The sequence below is a fragment of the Durio zibethinus genome, chromosome 23, assembly GCF_047325235.1.
Source record: "Durio zibethinus cultivar Kanyao isolate XHJ-2024 chromosome 23, ASM4732523v1, whole genome shotgun sequence".
Lineage (NCBI taxonomy): Eukaryota > Viridiplantae > Streptophyta > Magnoliopsida > Malvales > Malvaceae > Durio > Durio zibethinus.
Window position 1 is genome coordinate 1,704,159 of NC_143184.1, and position 20,065 is coordinate 1,724,223.

Below are 20,065 nucleotides of genomic sequence, written 5' to 3' on the forward strand. Positions count from 1 at the left end.
AGAAAAGGCCAGAGTTTTCTTTCACTTGTAACTCATACAATGAAGCACTGGCCAAGCATTTAAACCCCTTTCGTCCTATCAGCAGATGAAATACGGAGATTGATTTCAATTATTGTTGTAAGTTGATTTCATTCACTTTTCTTCTCACTTTTTGGTTCGGAAGAATGCTTCTTCAATATTCCCCATAATATATCAACAAATGGGGAGGATAAAATGCTGTGACGTGGAATAGAAGAGTTAACACCAACATTGCCGATTATATTTCTTTATGAAGCCCATTATTGAAGGAAATCCCATGGCTTTGATGAACCAACAAAGCCAAGTGCCAATAAGAAGTTGTTGCATTGTTGTAATCACCTATGTTGAAGATATTCCTCAAGCACAATGCCTTGATTTGAGACTTTGGATTGTAAGTTCTTCACTTCAAGTCTTTTAACCAAACTATTCAATGCCACAAGTGACTCTCCACCATTTGATTCATCCCAAAATGGCAACACTTCCAGAACTATCTTTTGCAACACATTTTGCTCAACAGCTTCTCTAACAAGTTCTTCAAGATCACCAAAGCTGCCACTCATATCCAACAAAACACTACATTACCCCTGGCTCTTACAGTATTCCAGAATTTAATTCAAATTTATTCAATCCAAATTCACTGCCTCAATTCCTTTTTGAGCCAAATCTGCTTCTGTGGCTATCTCTTTGTCTGAAAATATTATCACCTTAGAGCTTCTTTAGTGAGAACAGGAAGTTGACCAGGATTACTTGCTATTACAATCTTAAGAGGCTGATTGGCACCAGGCTCCTGTGATGTAGGACTTGAAAACTTCTCAGTTAAAGATCCTGAAAGTATTATTGCATCATATTCCAGCAATAATTTTGAGTAGTATCCACCAGCCTCTGTTACTCCATCACCAAGCTGGTCTAAAAGGCGGCCATTGACAGAGAGGGAGTATCTGGATATCATGCAAAGGCCTTTGGTTACAATACTCAGTACTAAATCAAGGTAGAACTCCAAAATTGGCAGTTCAACTCTAAGGAATACGTGGAGCAACATGTGTGTGATTGTGTGCATACACACATACTAAACAAAACACTTAGGCAGCAAAATGGAATATCCAGTTTGATTCATGTTTATAATCTAAGGTGAAGGAAATTTACCTTAGTGTCACAAAAGGCTTCCCAGTCAACATTTGATGGATAAAGGCTTCATTGAGCCTCTTGCATAACTCTTCTTCAACACCCACAGTAACATTGATTCCTGCATCTCTCAGTCTATCCACCCCCTTTGAAGCTACAATTGGGTTAGGATATATCATACCAACCACCACCCTTTTCACTTTGGCTTTCATCATTGCTTCCGTACATGGTGGAGTTCTTCCATAGTGATTACATGGTTCCAAGCTCACATAAGCAGTCGCATTCTCGGCTAAATCCCCAGCATCTCTCAAAGAAAAAACCTGCAAATCCAATTTTGTGAACTCAGTCTAATATACACTCCTAAAAGCAAGAAAGAATGGTCAAATTCTAAACAGAAAGCATAAAATGAAGTTACCAACTGGACATAGATCAAAGAAACTTAGAGCTAATAATCCTCAATCAGTATTAAACAAGTTCTTCCTTGCATATTTAAAAAAATGATAAAAGAAGTGTAGACTCTTTCACTCCGGAGACCAAACTTAACACAGTGATTTTGATCTAAATTCATTTCTCTTACCATTCCAGTTTGGCAGTTCCTTCGTTACTCTCAGAAGTCATACAATTTATTACAAGTGCATATAAATGGATAGAGAGAGAATAGGGGTTACCTCAGCATGAGGCTGGCCAGCTTTAGGATTAAACCCTTCACCAACAATCTTGCCATCTTTCACAATAACGCACCCCACCATAGGATTAGGACTTGTGCACCCAATTGCCCTTCTTGCCAGCTCCACACACCTCCTTATATAAAATCCATCATCAACACTCTCATCTTCCACCACTCCACAACTGAACCTAGCCAAACCACCATATTTTCTCAAACTAGTTTGAAATTTGGATACCCTTTTGAATGAATTAAAAGACCGAGATGGGAAATGTTGATTTCCCACAAGTTCGGCAAGCTGGTGTCTTGATGAAAAGGAAGTAAAAATGTGGGGAGAAGGTGTGAGGTTGGGTACAGTTAGAGTGCAGTGTGGAAAGGAAAGTAATTGAATTTGCATAATTTTTCCCACTAATTCAATCGATAAAAGTTTCACTTTTTTTTTTATCTAGCTAACTCCAAGATAAAAACACCAAAAGTTCAATCTTCAATCTCGTTTTACTCTTCCTCTCTTCCGGAATTCATTTGTATTCCCAATCCACAAAACCCAATTCAGAAAAACAACCATCTGCACTAATTATTTTTACCCAAAAAAAAAAGGAAGTTAAAGAGAAAAGATAACTGTTAAATATGCTTGACCATACGTGGGTTTATAAACGAACAGACAAAGAGAGTGAAGTGAAACTGAAACTAGAGCGGCAAAAGGAACAGAGATTGGCTTGAAGATTTTGTCTAAGCGAGGATGAGGGCATAAGCTTGGAGCCTTGGATTGTCTGGAAATTTAATACAAAAAAAAAGAAAAAGAAAAAGAAGCCTTAATCTTTATAAGGCAAACCTTAATCGTTGATTAACTAGAATATAAAGATGAATAATATGTCTGAGGCCGGGTTCGAACCGGGGACCTCTAGTGTGTGAGACTAGCGTGATAACCAACTACACCACCTAGACAACATTTGAAGTTGACTGCACGATCCTATTTTTTCTTATTTAATAGATGAAACTAAATTAATTTTGGACCCTTCGAAGAATGAAGCAACTATTTTTATGTTATTAGATTTTATACTTTTAATTTGATTTAGCATATATATATATATATATTAGATGGTGAAGATGAATCTATAGAGATATGATAAATTCGTAAAATCTTACTTTCCTATTCATATGTTCCAAATTCACTATTTATTAGAGATATGATAAATTAAAATGCTAACATAACATAATTTTTATTGATTATTTTGTGAATATACAATGATTTTAATTTTTCTTTTTATTTAGAGATCATTTTCATATTATACCTGACGTAAATAAATCTATTTAAATTGATTTAGAAAAATAACAATGCTGAACAAAGTCCAAAAATCTATTGTCAAATAAAAAAAAAATCATTTTCAGAAATATAGTACTTGGTTCACTCGCAAATCATGCCCGCTTGGTCACGAGCAATGCTTTTTGACTTTAGTTAACATTGTTTTTGGTGTGAAGAAAATTAATACAGATTCTAATTAATGAAAGAACACAGTTGAAAAGAGAAACATACATTGAGTTTGTAGTAAAAAGCGTACATGGCAAATGGATAATATACTCTGCTTATGATGAGATATATAAATATAGTTTCATAAGACAACACAGAGACAGCAGGCTTTCATTGCTTTCTCACTTTGAATACTCTCTTGGATTACCTCTAGCTTTAATATTATCTCTTCAAATGTTGGTCGACAATCTGGATTCTTGTGCCAGCATTCTCTGAGAAGACTGCATTAGGACAACGAAAACCATTAGATTTAGATTCATCATGCAAAACAACATGACAAAATCTATAGAATATTCATTATGAAAAAAAAAAAAATTAAATTTAAGATTCACAACAATTGAAATAAAAATTACTTCTTTGGAAATATACCTTTAAATTTCTCTTGGATTGGATAGAGTATTATGATTTTATGGGATCAAAGTGCCCCAGTAAATTTTCCAAAGAAAAACACTCAAATGTTTAGTATTTCTATTTGTCTCTTGCTGTATCAGTGGAGCTCTTACTCTTTTTCTCTCTTTGGTGCATTTAGATCTTTCTCACTAAGCCGCCTCCATTTATGGGCAGCAACACCACTCCAAATGCATCACTAGCTGTGTCATCATTTTTTTTTTTCTTCCCGCGGCTCTTTGTGAGAATTTGGATGGCCATTGGCTATCACTTTCTTTGTTTTGAAATGGCTAATGGCCATAAGTCAAATATTGGGACAGGACCCCATACAGGTTTGCTGAAAAGCAAACAATCTGACAGAAGTGGATAGGGGGAAGGTATTGTCAAGGATAAACCTCCAAACATAATTCTACAATTCCTGCAATTTCTTATGGCACCAAACCGTCACATGCCAGTTTACAAGTGCTAGTTTCTAACCATGTTAACCAAGGAAGGGATGCCTTGTGTTATATCTTAACTACCCCAAGTTGTGGGTTGCTCCACATTCTTTTTTCCACACGGTTGAGTTCTATGGAAATGCTTGATGAAATTTTTTCTTAGATTCTCAATTACACTTGATCATATGAAGTAACATTTAATTTTGACCGTTATCAACAACCTGAAGTGGCAAATCAGGAAAGTTAAACAAGAGAACTCACGTTTTGATTGGTTCAGGGTATATGTATGAAGAGAGAGGTGGCCTTGAATCCTCGTATGCCCTTTTGTCTGCAACTTGTTCAGCTCTTTCCCCCCTTTGTGATGGCCCTCCTTGGAACATCTGTAAGGAAATTTAAAGCAACAAGATGATATTTAAACAGACATGCTTGATCTGCCATGAAAACTATCATTAAGAAATTATAAAAGATAATGCATTTTGGTAGAACTTTTTTCATGAAGATCAGCCTAGGATCCCATATTGTACCAAAAATATACGAAAAATTAAATTTATAAACAATCATATTTCCAACTCAAGTTACCTCGTGCACTATTAAAGCAAACGAGAAGACATCAATGCTCTTCCCATAGGATTCTCGACGGTAAACCTCAGGTGCCATATAACGATCTGGAAAATCTCAAAAGAGCATCTGAGTCAACATTCATAATTTGTTACTGATATTTAATTTTCAGAAGGAAGGGATTTTTACATGAACCAGTTCCCCCAGTCATTTTGTATCCATATGAATCCTTTTCCTGTGCAATTTTGCTCAAACCAAAATCAGTAACCTTAAGGCGGCCCGCTTCATCTTGTAAAACATTCCTGCGGGTCCAACAGAATGAAGGCATCAGAATTTGGCCCATTACAACTGCTGCTTAGCTGGGCAAGCATGTCCTCCAAGTTGGTTCACAGAATTTATGAGTGACAAAGATTTAACTTGGGCATCAGCAAGAAGAACTAGTTTCTAATACCTTGGTGTCAAATCTCGGTGTATTATAGCATTTGGTTTATGCTGATGGAGATAATTCATGCCTCTGCAAGGTTTGAAAGATATCAGCTCATTGCTGGATTCAATAACAATGCCCCAACTCTATAAGATAACATAATCCAAAACCAGTGTAGTTTATCAATAATTTCCTAGTATTACCATTCACAGTCCAAACTCTTGTCCTTTCCTGAAAATTCATGTCAACTCTTGCCCAACTGAAGTTTTTCTACAAATGGTACTCTTATAAACAGAAAAGTGGCAGTAAAATGTACCTTGCAATATCTAGAGCATAGGTAATGGCTGTTTGTGGATCAAGTCTTCCTTTCTTTTTCAATATATCATACAAACTACCCTGGCTCAACACAATTTATATGAAAATAAGAACAAGAAAATCTTACAAAAGTTGATCATAATAGAATGGAGCAAGACTCACATTCCGAAGGTACTCAGTGAGGAAGATCAATCGATCACTGCTCTTTAGAACACCAAGGAACTGCACTATATTAGGGTGGCGCAACCTTTGCCACAAAGCCAGTTCCTTCATAAAGGTATTTCTGTTAAATAGTCGAAGTAAAGAGGCAAAGTCACTATTAATGTCAACCTAGAATTACCACATAATTCAAGCTTTACTGATCTGCAACCTTTCTCACAAAGCCAATTCCTTTCAAACTTGTAAAAACGAACAGATAAAGTCTGACTAAAAAAAAGTACTGTAAGGAGTGCTTAGAATAGAGAGAGAATGAATGTTATAAATCATAGCACATGAAACTTACTTTGCTTTAGGATTTGATGCAATGGAGGAACGAATTGTCTTGGCTGCAACTTCAGTGCCACGCCACTTTACCAAATAGACTTCACCATATGCTCCCTGGTATACTAAATAACTTAAGTATGGGTGAAAAACCCTAAACCCTAAGGCAATGGCTAAAACAGGAAAAAAGCAAGGTGGGGAAATCATATAAGGTGCTCTCACTTTTAAATATGCGCTCCAAAAATTAAAAAGGATGCATGGAACTTACCTCTCCAATAAGGGTTGCTTCATGCATGTTCACCTCCTTGTGATCAATTTCATAGCCTGAAGTTTGAGAATCATCTCCAACCTATCTCAAGGAAAATGATAATTGAAATTCCAAATGGGATGCAACATGACAAGCAACTGCCTCCCCCCCCCCCCCCCCCCCACAAAAAAAAAAAAAACACACACACACACAGATCATTTTGCATTGGCATATGATGTTTGAACACTAACAGAAGTCTCAAATTATAGTAAGGACACTCGGTGTCATACAAGAAGTGAGATGTATATGAATAAATGTATTTTATGATTGCCTGCTGTCACCTTGAGAACTAGATATACCAGTAACGAGTGAGATAATGTTGGAACTGAGCTTTATAAGATTCCCAAGAACAAAATGGAATGATGGTCTTGCTTTCATGCAAAATTCGTCCAAAAAAGAAAAGGAAGACATTTTCATAGATGCAGAAATTGGCATTATGAGAAATTGAGAACTAAAATGTAATCTTAAACAGAAATAATAAGATACCGGATCAGTTCCCCCTCGAGCTTTAAGTATCTTGCAAATTTCATGATGACCAAAGCTACGCGCATCAGACAATGGCTACAAAAAATACCCACATCAAATCCATTTTCTGACAATCTAACCCAAAAGAAAAAAAAGAATATTCATGCAAGAAAAAGAACATGAATTAAACTTACAGTTCGACCCCAACGATCTAAAGAGTCCACGTCAGCTCCTTTCTCAAGAAGCAAAACAACAACTTCAGTCCAACCTTCACAAGCTGCTAAATGAAGAGCCGTTCTCTTATCATAGTCGGCCACATTAGGCTCCACTCCTTTCTCTAATTCTTGTATGACACCGGCTTTATCGCCTTTACTTGAACATTGAAGCAGTCTATAAGGACCCCCTGAATCCACTTTCTGAGGCACCATCCTCTGTTCCAAAACAGAATCCTTCTAATTTGATAAATAAAAAGAGTTCAGCTTGGGTTATAATCTTTTTAAAGAAATTAAATTTACCATTGAACAAGGATCAGATGGCCTGATATCTTCCATTGCGATTGCAAAACCAATAACGCGGAGTTGAAACTTGAAAGGATCGAAAGAGTAAAAAATAATAAAGCTTTAATGAAAAAGGCTTAAAATAGAAGCAGTGACAGTGAATATAGTGGGAAAGTACAAAGTTTTCCTCATCGTATTCTTCGGAGTCATCAAATTTAATTTTCTTTTTTGTCTTTTTTTTTTCTCGGATTTTGACTGAGAAAGATTACTGCCTCGTTTGCTTCGCCTGGAAGTTGAGCTTCACATGGAGCGGTTTCAACGCTGGGTTTGGAAGAAGAAATTAGGTGAATTTTTCTGTTTGGTTACTGAGAAAAAACCAAAAAAGAGTGACTTCGATTTTCCTTTTTTCTCCTGTCTTGATTTTGGTTTTTGGCAATTTTCCATCCGTTTACTGGCCAGCCAAACAGCAAATGAAACGTTCTCTCAACTGTTTTTTATTCTGGCGGGCGATTCGAATGACGAGATGAATCTTTAAAACGACGCCGTTAACTTGTTACAAATTATTCGTCTAATGGACCAGGTTTAGACGACGTCGTCTTACACCCAAGTGGGCTCATTTCGGAGTGATTCTCAAAATCAAAACCCGTAAAGGGCAAAACCCGAAGAAAATCTCACACAGACAAGATTGACGCTCGACTTTTTCAAATCCCCAACGTCCCCAAATAAGAAAAAAGCCCTCCTCAAGCTAACTCTAATCTTCTCATTTAATCCATGGCCCTAAACAACATACTCAAAACCCTAGAGACCCGAATTGGCAATCGACCAGCTGAATCGGAACCCGGATCCGAAGAGGACTTGGAGGAGCTGGAATCGGATGTGAAGAAAATGGCGGAGAAGATTCTAGAATGCAGAGCCACTATTCCAGACCAGCTTAAGATCACTCTCGATTCAATTCTCTCTCCTCAGAGACCCAATTTGCCCGGCATCCATGGGTCAGAGCCTGGACCATCCGCAGAACATAATGCAAGTAGGCCCTTAAACTTTCTAGGGTTTGTGAAATTGGGTTTGATTAATTTTTCTTGATAATTGACCACGATTTGGTTTTTATAGATTCAGTAGAGATGGGATTAGATGAAGGGCGAAGGACGGTAGAGAAGATACGGATAATTAAAGAACAAATTTCAAATAACATTTCAGCGATGCCAGCTGTTGTGAAGAGGATGAAAGAGTGTATTTCCAGGATTGAGAAGCTAGACTCTTGCAATGGCATCATATGTCCTGCTTTTAAAAAGAGAAAATTGGTTGACCCAATGAAGGTTGATTTTCATAATTGACAAAATGTGGAAATGGTGGTTCCAATTGCATCTAGATTTTGGAAGAAGAGGCCTACGGGATTTGGGAGTTTTTTGCCCCTTGTAGGTGTGATCGCTTGAAGATATTGATTTCAATGTGTGCGCGCCAAAATGCCTCAGTTGATAATATCACAAAGTGTGCATCACTGCTGTAATGAGATGCAAATTCTTTTGTGCTTGTAGTAGTTTTGCTTCTCAATTGTATCAAAATTTTGTTTGTCTTCTTAAAATGTAGAGCTGTTTGGAATGTAAATTATTTTTAAGATTGGCTTTTGCTTAAGGTTTCTATCCTTTGGTACTCACTCGTTTTTGAAGTGATACACTGTTTTTTTAAACAAACAATTAATGCTAATCTTGCTGGAAATTATTCAAGTTGATATCCTGCAAGATTGTAACTATGATGCCATGATTGTTCTGCAAATACATGACAGTTTGCAGCTATTGAAGGCAATCATCAATTTGGAATGAATCTTTCTGAATTTCAAAGCTGCTATTAAAACAATCACTACTAGCATAGCAGTTGTTACAATGTTACGCCCCTTCCCTATCACATAAATGCTCTTTCCAACGGCAACAAGCTTGCAGGGTGGTCTTGTAAGTAGGGGTGAAAGCCTCCCTATGGTCATCCTTCGGCCACATCATTAACCTTGTTCCAGAACTCTCATCCAACACATAAAGAATCCCATCTACAACAACTGCAGGACCCTGCCAGCCTGACACCATGTCAGCATCTGCATGCTGCCAAGTCCCACTAGATGGTTCATAAACTACCGCAAAAACATGAGAAGTTATAGCAGATCTGCCACAGCGAATATGGATCTTCCCATCCAACACAAAGGAATCTTCAATTTCAGGAATAATGTTTGGATCTGAGTAAGAATTCCAATTGTTTGTGCAAGGATCATAAGTGTCCCAAGATTGTGGAACACTTGGGTTTAAACCCAAACCACCAATTGCATTGATTTTCTGATCAAGAACTTCACAAGCGAAGTAGCACCTGAGCACACAAATACCCCAAGATCACTTTAAAATTATCAAAAAGAGACATAAGGCAAAGCATTATTTAGCAGGCAAGCAAAAATGAAGAAACTACAACGCCTTGATATCATCTAGCAATTCCATACAATAAATGGAGGGTAAACTATTTGTTAATTCATTCATTTGTCCAGTGAAGATAAGAGAAAGGGAGTTGAAGTGTTTAATCTACCAATGCAACCTTTAGGAATAACTTGCTGGAGAAGAACAGAAGAAAGTTTATTACCTTGCAGTTGTTAAAAGTTTAGCTTCAGTCCAAGTGTTGTACGAAGCATCATAACAGTAGGCCTCGTCACTAGCATCTTCAGACCATCGGCAGCCACCCATCAAGTAAAGTTTATTCCCCAACACTTCAAAACCTATTCCTTTTCTCTGCAAGCTGCGAGATGGAAACTCCTGCATCCGCTTCCAAGACCTTCTTGAAGAATTGGGATCCAATACATAACAAGAAGCCCGATCAAACCTGTCTCTACACAAAGCATAGATCCAAGTTTCATCTAAATTATGCTTTATACGATAAGCATGCCACTCTTTGCTGTGCACCAAGTCCCTCCATCTCCTCGAAACACAGTTCAGGACAGTATGATAATCTCGAGGGACTCTAGCCAAGGCAACCTAAGTTTCCTTTGGGCCTACATGTCAGCCCAAATAGAGGTTTTTAGTGAATGCACTAATATAAGCTTTTCCCAATATCCAATCATCAATTTCTAATTTGATTCTCTTGCTGGTAACGGAAATTTTCATTTTCTTTCATTTTTGCCCTTGAACTTGAAGTGAGCTTTTTATTGATTGCGTTTCCTTTTCCTTGAGGAAAAAAAATTGAATCTGAAACTTAATCAAATTAATTTATGTAACTACAAACAAATCTGAGACTCAAATTCAACTCTTGCAATATTTTTTAGTATCTCAAGCTGCAATTTTCTTCATATCTATATAATGTAATTACTACTAGTAAAATTTGCTTTTATGTCTACAAAAATCCCTGGGCTCCACTAATATGATAAAGATCAAATGTGAATTCTAGAATTTCCAACAGAAGTAAAATGTTATTCAAGTTCAACCATGAAAAACAGCGAGACGGAAGAGAGATAATGGCAATAGTCACGAAAGGGTTGTAATTGTGAAACTTTGTACCAAATCCATGCCCTCACACTATATTGCCTTTGGATTCTTTGTTTAATAAATAAGATTAATATTAATGAGGATTGAATCTATGCTAGGAACCTCAGAACCTTAACGCAAAAAGATACACCAGGATTCTTCCCGCATGGGTCTTTATGCATAAAATAATATACAGAAGCTCAAAGCTTTGATACAGCTGGGGGGTTAGGGGACCTAACCATCCTAAGCAGTGCTTCTTGAGTTAATGATACAACAAGCTGCAGATCAACAAAAGAATGGTTAGGAAAGGAGGAAAAGAAATGCTCACTAATGCCCGGAGATGAAGTAAACTATATACCTCTCCCTTTCTGTTGAACATTTGGCCGGAAACAAAGCCACGGGTGATGCAGGCTGTAGGGCTTACAATCTGCATGACATTGGTTTCATTGGCAATTTTCTTTCGTTATAAAGGTGAAAAACAAAATGTAAACATACATGAGAACAAACATCATACGACACCTACCACAAATAATAACCAGTCATCAGCCCTAACTTGCCGGTGGAACCACATTCTGTGAAAGAAGAATAAAACAGTAATGTGATATAATGGACAGTAAAGTCTTTTACGTGTACGGGGAAACATAAAGATATGTTGAAACTCTTTTTATTCTTTTGATATGTGCCTGACATAGGTATGCTCAATTTTTTAAAAGTTTTTCCTTAAATTTGGAGGGTCAGAAAGCCATATTGAATGTGTCAAACATAAGTATTTTAAAAAATAATGAAAGGTCGCAGCAACATACCATGCATGCAGGGTGTATTTTGGTTGGGCGGGGGGAGGAGTTTGCCCAATATGAAAATTTTCTAACTATGAAAGTAAGCAAGAGAAAACGAATTTTAATAGATTTGGAGGATATATGACCCACACCCCAAATGAATACAGTTGGTATGATCCAGATCAGTAGATGCTTACGAGTGGTCCAGGCTAAGGGAAGCTGACTTAAAACCCTTTCTGCGGTGTGGATTTAAACTGACAGAGCTGAATATCAGATCTGAAGCAAAAGCCACTACACATCTGCAAAAACAATCACATAATAGCACATAAAATCTATAAAAGATAAGAAAGCCTGACTACACCATGATCTATGTATGATTGTATATGCTTCCTGAAGTTACTAGTCCCATACCGTTGCCATGTGCTAACAATTCTGGTAATATGGGAAACCAGAGTGGATGTGTGTGCACATAAGCACCCACTGTTGCTAGACAGAACAAACTGAATCAAGTAACAGTATATGCAGAAAAAGATTGATAATTTAGACAAGTGATGAGTAGAGAAAAAGTAGTTATGAAAATATATAGACAAAATAAAGTACTAGCATTTAAGGGATCACTAACCTATGCAAAGCATGATCATCAGAAAGTTTTCCTTTGGCTCTAAACCAATACCTCAAACTGCAAACCAAATCATCATTCTAAAATAAGATAGCACCTAACTGAAAATTGATAAAATGGAATCTAAATAGGTAAATGAATATTAAAATATAATATTGATATTTTCCAAGTGAATTGGAAAAGCTAAGATTATGCAACACCACAAAAAATGGCTAACCTTGGGTCAGATTTAGTCTGGTTTGTGTTAGTGTTAGGTGCACAAAACCTTATCTCTATGGGCCAAGGAACAAATTTTGTTGTGGCAACCTTTTTCCGGTAACTCCTGAAACAACAGATTATGAGTCCCGACACAACATAACATAGCAAAACTAAAAATAAGCACACTAACTAAAGACACATATAGGACACCTGATAGGTTTTTGCTTTTTTTTTTTCCTTGGGGAGGGGTTCAAATAACTGAAACAAATTTTTGTTGAACGACTTATATGAGTTCCTGAAGATATAGATATAAAATATAAAGGATGCTGCCAGAGAATGAAAAAAAAAAAAAAAAGAAAGAAAGAATTGTCCCTTTATAACAAAACAAATAAGTAACCTAGTAAACAGAGACAAAAATGAGATAAGATGTATTAAAGTCATATTACACCATTGAAAACCATGAAAAATTACATATATAAATAAATTATGGGAGTATTAAAATTGTTACATAGGAAGACAGGGATCAGTGAGACGTAATTCTCGTAGCTCATCCAATGACAGAAGCTGCAATAGGCCAAAGAGTAATACTGTTATTCAATTATCCACCACAGCAAATGACTGGAAATGTGAACTTAAGAATATATAAGTTACCACATCTGGAGCTGGAACAGATGGCATCGTTGCTTCTTGATGATCAAACCCTTCTTCTTCTTTCTGTAAAATCAACTCACACAAAATTAGTAGTAACCTGAGATGCTATGATTATTCTTTCAGTGGCTATCACTTGAGCATATATTATAAAAGATCAGGAAGTTAGGAAAAACAATGAGAGTCTCACATATTATTGCACCAATAAACCAGTATCACAAAGTATAATAAACAGAGAACATGGGTGATGGATAAAATATTGTTGAAAAAATCATCATTAGCAAACACCTAGCTCCACCAAAAATGTATATATCTTCTTTACATATTTTCTATAGATAAAATAATTGGTTTATTAACAAGTTAGAAAGAGTAAATTCAACTCAATTTTCTTATGCTTTGATGTATTATAATAGCCAACAAGCTTTTTTCGAGTTTATCATCCCCAAATCCAAAAATTCTGCCATTATTGGGAGCTTCATAAAATAACAGAGTAAATGATGCTAAGCAGATATTCTTATATTTAATGTTCATTAAAGCCACCATGTATACTATTTTTCTTCCTACCAACGTCAATCTGCAGATAGTATAAAAGAACCTAACTATTCTAAGAAGTGAAAAAGTAGATCATAATAGTTCTTCACAGATATATAGTGTAACAATCACACCCTAGTTGTCAGCATTCAAGCTCAGACTATATACTAAATGAGTCATCAACTGAAGAAATAAGAAAGTAGATGGCAACCTTTGAATATACATATGAATATGTTAATGCATACCTGAAAAGAAGCTAGTAATGTGAATATGATGTTTCCTTTTTGTATTGCATCTACTCTACGGGTAGCAAAGTTTCTACCATCACGTAGACGACTAACTTGATATATTATTGGTACTGCAAAAGCATGGACAAATATCAAGATATCAAAAACTTTTTCACTTGAATAGCTAATTTCAATAACAGTATGAATCAATAATTTAGCATGCAAAGTTCAATAAACAATTGAGTAAAAGTCATGATTAATTCACGCTGCTGATTTTTCTTGATAGGAAGGATATTTAAATAATTTACTCATAAACTTACTTACAAATTAAACACAAACACAAGCTAGAATAGCATGCTCAATGCCTTTCACCCAACCATTATTTCTAAGACAAATTGTTACACAACAGGGTAGAACTGATAATTTTTTTGACGCTAAGGTGAACAAAATTGATTCTGCAGCTTTGTGCAACCTTTTTTTGACAAATGAAGTAACGATTTTATAAATTTTCTATCTACTTACACAATTTGGCACCTAATATTCATTTCTCTAAGGTGATAAGTCATGTCATATCCTCTGCACTGTTTACTCACAGCATATAACTTCAATTTAAAAAGTACCAGAGGCTAGGATACCCTTCCAAATGACAGGAAGATAAGAGAGAATGAAGAATGAAACTATTAGCTTGGACATTTTTCAAATTGTTACCAGTTATGAAGTTTGAAATGTGGGATAATGAGTCATTTATAGTAAGTCATGCCAAATTGAGTTACAATGCAAATATATCGTCAGTAGGACATTTCTAAATCCAAAATCATATGATGAATCTATTTATTGACTAATGCTCACGGACAAGGCACTTACTATTAAAATCCCCAACCATAAGAAAATAAGAATGCAAACCATGGACAATTTTAAGAGAATCAACAGTTTTCGATGCTGCAGCCAATGCCTGAATAAATAACAAAAAAGAAAAGGAAACAGTTAGCTCAAGCAAATAGGACAACAATTACTAAGTCCATCAAGTTAATTAAACCACTTAATATTGACATATCAAGACACGAGCCAAGTTTCTTTAAGTTCTTTTTTTTTTCTCTCTCTCAAAGATTCTGCGCAGAAAACGTACTACCTTGGTATGAATGAAATACCTTGTCTAAAACATGTTATCATAAAGTTAAACCAGAGGGAACACAGCTAGACAAGCAGAATGAAGGACAGAAAGAAGCTTAAACATGCCTGTCCAACCAACTGTCCTCCAAAGACCTTCCCAAATTTCGGTGCATCTGGCAAAGTAATTCCTTGGAAAACGTTCAACTTCAACAAACACAAACAAAGTCTTAGTATAGAGATTATTGGAAGAATCTAGTTAGGCCAAGTGTTTTCCAACACTATTTAGCATGGTTCACTAAGGAAAGAAAACTGGCATGATTAAAAGTATACCAAGAAAAACATGACCTCTAAAACTTCTCACTATTCCATATGGCAATACTTTTCACTCACTTTAGATGAAGGAAACTATACATGCAACATAATTCTTTTAGCTTATGTTGGTGGTTGATTAAAAGGAAAGGCACGTAACTGCAAAGGTTACATGAAGATTAGGATGCAGGATAGATGAAAAAGGGAGAAATATTTGTTGCCAACAAACAGCTGGGAGCCTGGGATCATGAGTTCATAGGTTGAGCCTCAAAAACTATGCAAGCTGAGAGAGTTCCTTTCCTACAGTTATGATTATTCAGCTATTTCTCTTTCAAAGAAAGCTTATCATTTATTTATTTATTAACATGTTAAATGAGACATTATTTGAAAATACCAAAGCTCTTATCTCATTTACATGCACAGTGCAGTTGAAGGGTGAATACTTTTCAAATTTGACAATATAATCTGAACATATCAAACAGTGCATACAAGTAATCAGGATTTTTAACTCAGTCACATTTGGGTATTTATGACAATTAGTAAAATGAAAAGAAAAAACAAAATTTTATACTAAATATCTACTCAGTAGCATGAAAAAAATCTCAAGTTTATAGATGATGCTCTAAGGTAAGCATAAATGTAACGCTTTGAGCCAAAAAGAAAAGAAAATAAGAACAAAAGAAACATACTTCTATTGGCTCCAAATGCAATATACTTTCCACAAGTGCAGAGGTCTCAAGCGTCTTATCTGCACTCCAGATAGATTTTGACTGAAGTAAACTGCAGTGTTCGTGAGGTAGCACCAGGCAGATCAACTGTAGTTACAGGTATTACAATAAATAGTTATCATTAATTTTCCCACAAAGTGCATTTTCAAATGTTTGAGCACTTGATTTGATGTAATAGCCAAGAAAAGTTATGCAAGGAAGAAGTAAGAAATATGTAGCTACCTTAGTTAATGCGATTATATCTGCCACGTGAACAGATGTGGAAGTAACTGCCAAAGTAAACTCATTTATATTCTATTTGAGGATGAATTTCTCCGTAATTAGTTGATTTGAAATCATCTTTATTCATATAAGATTAATCACAGACAAGCATACACACACAAAATTCTACATACTAAAACAGGCCAACGCTAATAAGTTGCAAAAATATCACATAAGGGAAAGAAAGACAAGCTTCTAACCATGGCCAAAGTAATCATATCGTTTCAACTGATACTCAAGTCGGTTTTCTTCCTCAGCATGGACTGATCCACAGACTTCAGCCTATAAACCATAAAATTGAACTCAGCAAATTTTAAAAGAAAGAGTACTCTGTTTGGTTTTCACTTTGGCTTCTAAAAACAAATATCAGTCATTTTAATACAAAATTTTACCTTTTTATGAAACAATTATGATCAATTGTGTATTACATTTTAGTTATTTCGTCATCGCCAATCAATTTTTTTTTATTTTATTTTGTCTACATCTACATTTGATAATTTTTGAGAAAGCAAAAAATATGTAGCAAAATTAACAAGCAAACGGAGCCTAAAAGGAGCAAAAGAAGTTATAATGTACGCAAAATAGCAAAAACAGACCTCTCCTTCCCATACGAAATATATTCCATCTCCAACTTCACCTTCACGAACGACATAACCTCCTTTCTCTGCAAAGCAAATTATTTCAAGCAAATCCAGTAAATGAATCGATTTTAGTATTTTTCATATTAGTTTAATTTAAACTGATCAAAGATTCTGTTTGGTTGCATGTTAAACCAAACGAAAGAAAAGTAGGCACAAATCAAACGGAAAATATACATTTCATTTAACTGAATTCGGATCAGAATTTGAAAAATTACCATAGTGCTTAAACTTTACGACTTCAGCTATTCTCTTGAACAAAGAACTCGGTAATCTCTGCAGCAACGTAACGTTGCCTAAAAATTCTACCACTGCAAAAATTCAAAGAAAACAAAAAAGGTTTCACACAATTTGGAGAAACTAAGCGCATGATTAAGCGGGAGATTAAATCTTCCCGAGAAAAAATATTTCTTGCCGTTTCTCGTTGACCAATCAGAGGAATACCGGAAATTATCGGATAGAGCCAAAAAAAAAAAAAAAAACCATTCACCTGCTTCGGTGTTCATGGTAAAGCTGAAGTGGAACAACGGTAAGCGAAAATTGTGGACGAGAACAGGGATGAGAGTAGAGAGAGAGTATAACAATATAGAGAAATGGTGGGGATCAAGTGTTTCCGGTGTTAAATGCATCAATTTGAAGCTGGTTAGTTTGACAATGTTCACTACAAAAGTCAAAGCAAATAAATAATAAGAGCCCACGTGACTTTGAGGATTTGTTTGGCGTATGGCGGTAAAATTTATCTCAAAATAATTCGCTTAGCTCAATTTTGTCTCAACATAATAATAAAAAAAATGATTATTATTATTGGTAGGGTGACTTTTTGCAAATACTTTTAATTTATTTTAAGTTTGTCAATGTTTTTTTTTTTTTTTTTGGTATTTTAAATTATCAGAACTTAAACTTTTATTATGGAAATTAAAAATAATGATCTAATTTTTTGAATATTTAATCATAGACAAAGATTCGCCCAAACCCAATCTTATCAAAATCCAAGCTTTTAGGTGACACATTTTAAACCTGAGTTAAAGAGAAACATTTTAAAAATGTTTAACATTTATTTAAGAAATCACATTCTTTAATGACGAAATCAAATTGCTTGGAAAGAAGGAAGCTCAAAACATAATTTTCATGCGTTAAAGGAGATTCAATAATGGTTTGACCGTGATCATGTTGCCGACAGTCACATTATATTGGGCAACTGGCACAACAATTATTACAGAATTGGAAAACAAATAGCTATCCACAACTGGCGTCGAGCATCTATCAAATTTAATTAGAAGTGAGGCTTTTGTCGAGGGCAAGACATGCTTCAACGATCACTGTTAGAATCAAATTAAATTCGATTTAGCTTTTTTAAATAATATATAATATTATAACATTTTAAAATTTGGATCAAATTTAAACATTTTTTTAAAACCGATTCAAATTAAATTTTATAATTCAATTCGATTTATTAATTTTTAAAATTTACTTATTTTGTTATTTATATATTATTTTAATAAAATTTTTAATATATTTTAATATATTTATATATATAATGATTATTTTTATTTTATAAAAATTTTAAAAATATAAAAACTAATAAAAATATATAATTTGATTTAATTTATTTTAAATTTTTTTTAAAATTTTTATATTTCATTTGAAATTCGATTTAAATTTAATGTATATATTTAATATTCAAATTTGATCCAAATAAAAAAATTCAATTCGAATTAAATACTACAAATTCAAATCGGTTTATAATTTTTTTTTTTTTTTCACCCCCATCTTTTGTTGTCGTCTCACATTCAAAACTTTTTTCACTACAATAATCATAACACCCAAGATGAAAAAGAAAAAAGAAAAAAAAAAAAAAAAGACATTCGGAAAGCCAACTGATAACTACTCGTAAATAGAAATGTCAGTAATTGAAATTTAATTCGTTACCATCAACATACTCAATCTAGGGTAAGATAGAAGAAGATGCCCTGCCTCTGCTCAGCAATCCTTTGCATTTTAAGGCAATCACATTCAAGAGTAATCTTGAATCATTTCAAGTTCCATTCAAGGATTCATCCCAGCAGATTGCATGTGATGCCAAAAAATTCATAATATCTTTAGATCCCCAAATATGCAGATTCCACGGAGAAAAAAATTATTTTCAAGTCTTTCTCATACTTTTTTAAGTTTTAATTGAAATGATTGCAGATAAAAATCGATTCCAAGATATCAATACTAAAGGATTTGAAGGCAATACTACAAAATTTTGAGCCCTAAGCAAGTAAAAACTCTCAAAACAAGGCAAAAGAAACTTCAACACGTCTAAACGTTAAAACTGTTTATGAAACACAAACCATGGCGCGACTCACTTCTTCATCTCCCCGCCTCCAGCTGACCTGTAATAGACAAGAAATGCATCAGCACGTAAAATCATAAAATAACGATCATAATTACTCATTTCATCATCTCACTATGTACCTCATCTTGCGGAGAACATTGGACATCTCCTCACGCTTCTTCTTGGCCCTCTTGTGAGTGCCTAGCTTTCTCTTTGCCACCTTCAAAGCACGCTTATCTTTTCCAACCTTGAGAAGTTCAGTAATCCTCTTCTCATAAGGAGCAAAACCAGCAACCTCCCTAATTAGGCTCCTCACAAAGTGGACTCTCTTGCTGGTTTTCTAAAACAAAAAAACATATACATACAGGATATATCAATGATGCAGAGCATATCATCAAGACAACATTAAGGTAGGTTATAAATATAATAAAAATATGCAGATATCTACAGGGTTCAAAAGAAAAAAAAAAAAAGAGATTATATATACTACTTAACTGCTTAGTAAGAATAACTATGTTTTTCAGACAAATTAGTCAACCATCTAATTAGTTCCCAGAAAAGAAGGAAGAGGCTGGGAACCATGAACTTCAGATTTCAGTTTTGGAACCATTGAAAATGTGTCAAAGCATATCATTTCCAGGAAACCAAAGCCTAAAACGTTCAAAACCCCATAACCCCTAATGGCTTCTTCCTCATTTTCTCGAGAATCAGAAAGTAACAAAGCCAAGACTTTATCCTATTTAAACGCATTTTAAATTTCAACATTAAACAAGCTAAATTGACTACAAATGAATGCGGATAAAGTTGCAGTTTCAGCGTATTTTCTCACCTACCAAACAGCTCCAACTTAAAATCCCCTAGAAAACCTCGAAGCTCCTGCAAAAAAGAGAATAACAGAAAGTAGCTTTGGAAATTAGGGAAAGATTTTAAGTTTCGATTAGGTTTAGAAGGGCAGTCCCACCCGGGCTGCACAAGAAGAAGATGACTAGGGTACAAAGTTCCAAGCATAT

At 34.9% G+C, this 20,065-nt stretch overlaps 3 protein-coding genes, 1 non-coding gene and 2 pseudogenes across 11 annotated transcripts; 1 reads left to right on the forward strand and 5 right to left on the reverse strand.

Moving 5' to 3' along the window:
- Positions 1–220: 220 nt before the first annotated feature.
- LOC111313855 (riboflavin biosynthesis protein PYRD, chloroplastic-like) lies at positions 221–2,345 on the reverse strand (annotated as a pseudogene). The gene is made up of 3 exons (XR_016332863.1): positions 1,809–2,345; positions 1,162–1,460; positions 221–956 (listed from the first exon to the last, which is right to left on the reverse strand). The product of XR_016332863.1 is annotated as a riboflavin biosynthesis protein PYRD, chloroplastic-like (transcript).
- Positions 2,346–2,675: 330 nt separating this feature from the next.
- Positions 2,676–2,749, reverse strand: TRNAV-CAC (transfer RNA valine (anticodon CAC)). Its single transcript has one exon. It is a non-coding gene; the product is annotated as a tRNA-Val (tRNA).
- A 469-nt stretch (positions 2,750–3,218) lies between these two features.
- Positions 3,219–7,699, reverse strand: LOC111313019 (serine/threonine-protein kinase 12-like). Its single transcript, XM_089753090.1, has 12 exons — positions 7,221–7,699; positions 6,900–7,136; positions 6,727–6,801; positions 6,202–6,282; positions 5,956–6,050; positions 5,616–5,736; positions 5,455–5,534; positions 5,166–5,228; positions 4,904–5,016; positions 4,736–4,821; positions 4,418–4,536; positions 3,219–3,553 (listed from the first exon to the last, which is right to left on the reverse strand). Exons 1-12 carry the CDS (start codon positions 7,254–7,256, stop codon positions 3,415–3,417), a joined length of 1,245 nt encoding a protein of 414 aa, XP_089609216.1. The 5' UTR covers positions 7,257–7,699; the 3' UTR covers positions 3,219–3,414.
- Positions 7,700–7,853: 154 nt separating this feature from the next.
- On the forward strand, positions 7,854–8,856 carry LOC111313861 (uncharacterized). Its single transcript, XM_022914690.2, has 2 exons — positions 7,854–8,229; positions 8,313–8,856. The coding sequence occupies exons 1-2, from the start codon at positions 7,974–7,976 to the stop codon at positions 8,534–8,536; spliced, it is 480 nt and encodes a 159-aa protein (XP_022770425.1). The 5' UTR covers positions 7,854–7,973; the 3' UTR covers positions 8,537–8,856.
- A 4-nt stretch (positions 8,857–8,860) lies between these two features.
- LOC111313021 (F-box/kelch-repeat protein SKIP4 pseudogene) lies at positions 8,861–10,872 on the reverse strand (annotated as a pseudogene). Its single transcript, XR_016332362.1, has 3 exons — positions 10,822–10,872; positions 9,816–10,204; positions 8,861–9,551 (listed from the first exon to the last, which is right to left on the reverse strand). The product of XR_016332362.1 is annotated as an F-box/kelch-repeat protein SKIP4 pseudogene (transcript).
- On the reverse strand, positions 10,674–17,393 carry LOC111313860 (acyl-CoA hydrolase 2-like). Of its 6 annotated transcripts, none has more exons than XR_016332838.1 (19): positions 17,226–17,393; positions 16,954–17,046; positions 16,694–16,761; positions 16,298–16,379; positions 16,059–16,105; positions 15,798–15,923; positions 14,926–15,003; positions 14,554–14,641; positions 13,708–13,820; positions 12,935–12,997; positions 12,792–12,847; positions 12,494–12,541; positions 12,303–12,407; positions 12,089–12,145; positions 11,878–11,966; positions 11,664–11,765; positions 11,214–11,262; positions 11,049–11,117; positions 10,674–10,968 (listed from the first exon to the last, which is right to left on the reverse strand). XR_016332838.1 is itself a non-coding variant. In XM_089753088.1 (18 exons), exons 1-18 carry the CDS (start codon positions 17,362–17,364, stop codon positions 10,891–10,893), a joined length of 1,461 nt encoding a protein of 486 aa, XP_089609214.1. In that variant the 5' UTR covers positions 17,365–17,384; the 3' UTR covers positions 10,674–10,890. The 6 variants fall into 6 exon arrangements, 3 of the variants coding, with proteins under 3 accessions (XP_089609214.1, XP_089609215.1, XP_022770423.2); XR_016332836.1 differs by lacking the exon at positions 11,878–11,966 and adding an exon at positions 11,494–11,558 and having other exon boundaries at positions 10,930–10,968; positions 17,226–17,385; XM_089753088.1 differs by lacking the exon at positions 11,878–11,966 and having other exon boundaries at positions 17,226–17,384.
- Positions 17,394–20,065: the final 2,672 nt, after the last annotated feature.